Source organism: Chenopodium album, chromosome 27 (genome assembly GCF_948465745.1).
Source record: "Chenopodium album chromosome 27, dcCheAlbu1.1, whole genome shotgun sequence".
Classification (NCBI taxonomy): domain Eukaryota; kingdom Viridiplantae; phylum Streptophyta; class Magnoliopsida; order Caryophyllales; family Amaranthaceae; genus Chenopodium; species Chenopodium album.
In genome coordinates this window covers 28,087,130-28,092,425 of record NC_137860.1, presented here as the reverse complement: position 1 = coordinate 28,092,425, position 5,296 = coordinate 28,087,130, and the positions used below count along the sequence as shown (strand labels likewise).

The window sequence follows — 5,296 nt, the reverse complement described above, 5'->3', positions numbered from 1 at the left end:
TGAATGAAGAAACATATAGATATATAGCTAGCACTTCGTGTATGAATTGCTAGCTAAAAAAAATAAACACAAAGTTATTAAGTTATAATAACAAAAACAGCCATGTATCAAGAAATTAAATATTCTGATCTCTATATAAGGCATCTACTATGTGTATATTTCTTAGTAATAATCCATAATAATAATATAATACTCGTAATAAAGTCTACAATTTGGATAGTTTTTTCTTAATTTCTTTGATTTTCGTCGTTTAAAAGTAGCATTTTTCATCCATGGCAATGCTTCTTAGATTGCAAACCAAAGCCCTTTGCGTCTGCTCTTTTCATGATCCTCAGCCTCTTGCATGATTCAACAAACATACTGTGGAAATCAAAATAAAAATTCTCGTTAGTACATTAATTAAGTTATTTAGAAAACCTAGTGATGCAACTTTGCACCTTATTTTATTTCGAAATGTAATCACATTATTTTAGAATAAAGAGAGTACATACTCACAATTATTAGTGAGATGATTTCTCAATACTCAAAGCATTATAATTGACAATTTATTACTCCGTAGTATAAGCAATCTATCTTAAAGAATATATACGGCCATAAAATATGATACGAGTGTTAAATATTACTCGTAACAATGTATTGATGTTAATTTGGTACAAATTGTAAGCATTTGCAGTATATGAAATATGAAATAATAACACTTCGTATGTACGAAGTATATAATAATAAGGTTGTTCAATTGACCCCGTCAAAAAAAAAAAAAAAAGGTTGTTCAATTGACAAATTATGGACAGTTATTATGCGGGGTTTCAAGTATGTCGGCAAAATGTGGTCCTTAAAACTTTACTACAAATGCTTTATTTGATTAACTTTTATTAAGTAAGCCTTTTATACAGCAAGTTATAAGCACAAGATACTGCTTTGAAAGAGAAGACAGCCTAAAAAGAGGAAAAGTTATGGGAATTAAAGTTGATTAAAGTTTAATATATGGATTTAAAGTAATTCCATTATCGTTTTACATATGCTTTGCTACTAGGTTAGTCCGTTTTTATTTCTTCGTTTTAATGTAACATTGTATTGAAAATGGTAGGTAGCTAGACAATTATAATGGTTAGATTTCGAGAAAACTCCTCAATTTGGGGTGTGTACCATTGATTAATATATATAGAGTTTTACAAGACTCGTAATCCTAATACATTAGGATAGATAAAGGATACAAAATATATACAAATTAAATGTTATCCTAATCTGCGACAAATATTATCATAATCATAATATCTATCAATAATGATACATGATGACAATTTTTACATGTGAGTTTTGTTAGTATACAATTTATATTACTTTCATGCTCCACTAGATGAAGCTCGTGCGATGCACGATTTGTTTGATTTTTTTTTTTTTTTTTTTTTTTTTTTTTTTTTTTTTTTTGTTTTTTGTATTTATGAGCTAAATTTGTAATATATTTAGATAAAATTCCTAATATTAAAAGATAATATTTAATATTTAATTAATTTAAACTTAAAAATCTCATTCGCCAATTTTGCTTACGTGACATTTGAATTATTTAATTCTTACAGAAATTAATAATCTCTTATTTAATTGGCTACTACTAAGATTTATATAATCCTACATGGCGCGCTGAGAAAATTAGATCCGACGTGGCTCTCTAAAAACTCGGGAAAAAACTCCCCTTTAAATATATATATTAGATTTAGATGTACATTTACAATTCAACTTGCTTTGTAGACAATTATAATGATGATACATGCATGATGACAATAAAATTTACATGTGACTTTTGTTAGTAAAATTTCATGGGATTATCACATCCATACATGATATTGAAATTCCATCTCCAACATATGTTAAATTGTGCTATTGCTCATCCCATTAAAAATTTAATGAAAATAATTGCATATCAAACAAGCCAAAAACAATAAGTAGTACTAGTACAAAGAAAAGATATGGTTTTGTCAAATAAAATTTCCTAGACCGACAATTTTATTTTTGGAGTCGAGGCAGTAGGCCAGTCCATATATAATACAAATTTTGTATTATTATATGGATATTCATTTTCACATGTGAAATTGCAAGCATATTCATTATTCTCATCTCCTTGCGAGAGACCTTTCTTTATCACAAAGTATTTGTATTACTTGTATTAGAATTATACGTAGTATATAGATTTCTTTTTTAGGTTGTTACTCATAGAGAAGATACATACGATGTGAATTCAAAGGGTTAAGGGTTTTCATCATTTTTCGATCTAAATCACTATAACATGATATGGCAATGTAAGGTCTTCATTTGAAAAGATGTAAAGACGTCGAATAACACTGCTCGTGTCACGAAGTGGTAGAATTGGAGTTGTGTGTATGCTTAAAATTAATTGTTTTGGGCATGAAAGTAATATAAAAATTTTAAATCCGTGATTTACATATCTTGATAATTATTTCAAATGCCTTATAACTTATTATTAATGCTATTTCCATCAAAAAAAATGTAGAAGTGAATACCAAACATCAAATAAGCCATCAATGTTAAAAAATTATTCATTTAAATCATATCTCATAGGTCACCATTAAGAACATATAAATAAAATATCTTTAATAATGTATTACATCACTTTCTCCGTTTTTTACTCCGTATTAGTTGATACATTTTGACTTAAAACCTATTCATCACTTGCATAATATACTTAGACTTCCCTTTATTGTAATTTATACTGAATTAAGATGAAAAAAGAATAGTAATGTGAGGTCTTGTACTGTTATATTATCACCGGTGATTGAAATCATGCAACGAAAAACATGAAATGACTAGAGGAGAGCTATACTGTGTCAATCAAAACGAAACAAAGAAAGTAATATCTACTTAAAAATACTAAAAAGAAATTCATCTAAGGGAGCAAATTATATAGAACAATACTGTATAAACTAGAGTAAATATAAAACAAAATTGCGTTAATTAGTTTATGATTGGTAAAAACTTACTTCCATGGGACATCCCCAACAAGCAGCCAGTCTCCATCTTTGTCTTCATAAATAGGAATGTACTCAGAATTGTCTGCATCTTCCAATGCTTCTTCTGTTAATTAATATACAAAATAAAATTAGCACCTTTATAATTTCCTTGTAATTTGGAGTCTCAAATATCAAATTTACTTTAATTAGACATTTAGACATTAATGATTAATGGTGCTTGGGATGTACTCCTATATGCAATTTGCTTATTGAATTGGAATGATAAATATTTACTAGTAACCTAAGGTGTAGAGCAAAATGATTGCATGTTTTTGCTCATTTATGGATTACAATTTGATTAGTGATTAACATTTATGGTTTATCTTAATTTCTTGACTCATCATGTAAATGTTTGTATATATTCACTTTGGTAACTAAACTGCTTCATTTTTTTGTACTTCTTTTGTTTATTTTAAATTGCAAAGTATCTAATTTAACACTTGTGAATGTATAACTTTGATTATTAACAAGTAAAAATAATAAATAAATAAATAAAATCTAAAGTTTTACAAGTATACATTCATTAGGACAAATCAAACAAGATTTCACAAGATTATATTGTTAGTTAAGTAATAAAAATCATCAAAGATAATCACAACCTAGTGTGTGAACAATATAAAAGTTAAAACGTTACAACTAAAAATAAAACGTTACAACTAAAAATAAGCTGATGATGTGCTTCATGTAAGGAGTAATTTATGGATTTGGTTGGTTGGTCTTGAAACAATTCAAAACATCCAGTGTGAGCAGGATGTTTGAAAGCATAGGAGAATAATCAAAATATATAATTCTATTGTTTTTGCATGGACTTGCATACGGCTCTATGCACATCTTAATTAGCTAGCTAATCTAATCATTGAGACATTGACCTTCGCCTAACCAAAATTTAAGGAGGGATATAAATTATGGAATAATATAGTATATATATTTAATGTATATTGAACTTTTCTTCTGAAAATTTTTATGTTCATCAATTGTTTATAACATTAATATATGTAGTTATGAAGTAGTATTCATTATTATCACAAAAATGAAAACAACACACAAACAAAATTATTAGATAGTTCATGATGATTGATGCACAATAAAGTGAGCCATATGTTCGAATATACGAATATATCTTATCTTTATATAATAAATTAAGAGCCGGTTTTAAAGACAATAATGTTACTTTTTGATGGATCACAACAATTTTGTGCATTTCAATAAAAAAGAAAATAACTTTCTACAAGTATAAATTTCACTTTTGTTGACATGTTAAGATTATCGTTCTTTGCAGATTGGATAAATTCCGTGCATTCACTGTGGTATAAAAATAAAACGAGGAGAGAATGAAGAAGTTACTTACTAATTCCAGAGCAGCTAAACAGATTTTCAACAGCAGCAACAAGATCAGAATACTCTTGATAACAATTAACATCAATTTTCCTAAGAAAAGGTACACCATCCATGCTAATCTTGATCAACCTCTTAGAAGCCTCTTGGCATTCTTTCTCACTACCAATGCTCCTCCTCCTATACGAGCACACAGGCGGCCACCCGACTGCCGGGCTTTTATTACTCGCCACCGCCACTTTCTCGGTGCGTCCACCACCTAGCTCGGAATACACCCTCTTCTTCTCATTACTTTTGACCTCCCCTTGGTCACATGAAACCCTAGTTCCACCAGGAAGCCCTAGCCTTAGCTCAGTGATCTCATGTTCGAATCCCGCTTTCGACATTTTCTTAGCTTAGCTTACTCTTATTTTTATGTTAAAGGAGAAATATGAATTATGTTTATGAGATGATGAAGTTGAATAATAATGAGTTTGTTCATAAAAATGGCAAACAAAGTTGTTTTTATACAAAATGAGAAGAGAAGGCATGGAATGATCAAGGACAGGTCAAAGAGTGGGAAGTGGTCGGTCACATGAGAGGCAAAAGTGGGCCACCCCTTTGTGTTAAGGAAAATTTAAATAATATTTTATTCATATATTACTATAATTAAACATATGTAACAAAACATATGAAAGGCTAATTAATATAATATTAAAATATAATATAAAGTTTTAATTAGAATGCGTGGGGTACACATAATCAAGATCAAACGGCTAATATTCTCCTGATTAATAGGTGGAAGTTTGATTAGGACGAGTTTGATATGGTGGATGGAAACATAGCATGTGAGTTTTTGCCTTATTGTGGGAAGAAGTAGGGTATGTTATAGCACAAATCGTGGACATCCATCATGTATTCGTGTCAATTGAATGGTACATACTTATATCATGTATCTT

General features: G+C 29.0%; 1 protein-coding gene across 1 annotated transcript; it reads right to left on the bottom strand.

Annotated features, from left to right (window-relative positions):
- On the bottom strand, positions 1-4,839 carry LOC145620478 (auxin-induced protein IAA6-like). Its single transcript, XM_081675163.1, has 3 exons — positions 4,372-4,839; positions 2,994-3,087; positions 1-360 (listed from the first exon to the last, which is right to left on the bottom strand). The coding sequence occupies exons 1-3, from the start codon at positions 4,742-4,744 to the stop codon at positions 267-269; spliced, it is 561 nt and encodes a 186-aa protein (XP_081531289.1). The 5' UTR covers positions 4,745-4,839; the 3' UTR covers positions 1-266.
- Positions 4,840-5,296: the final 457 nt, after the last annotated feature.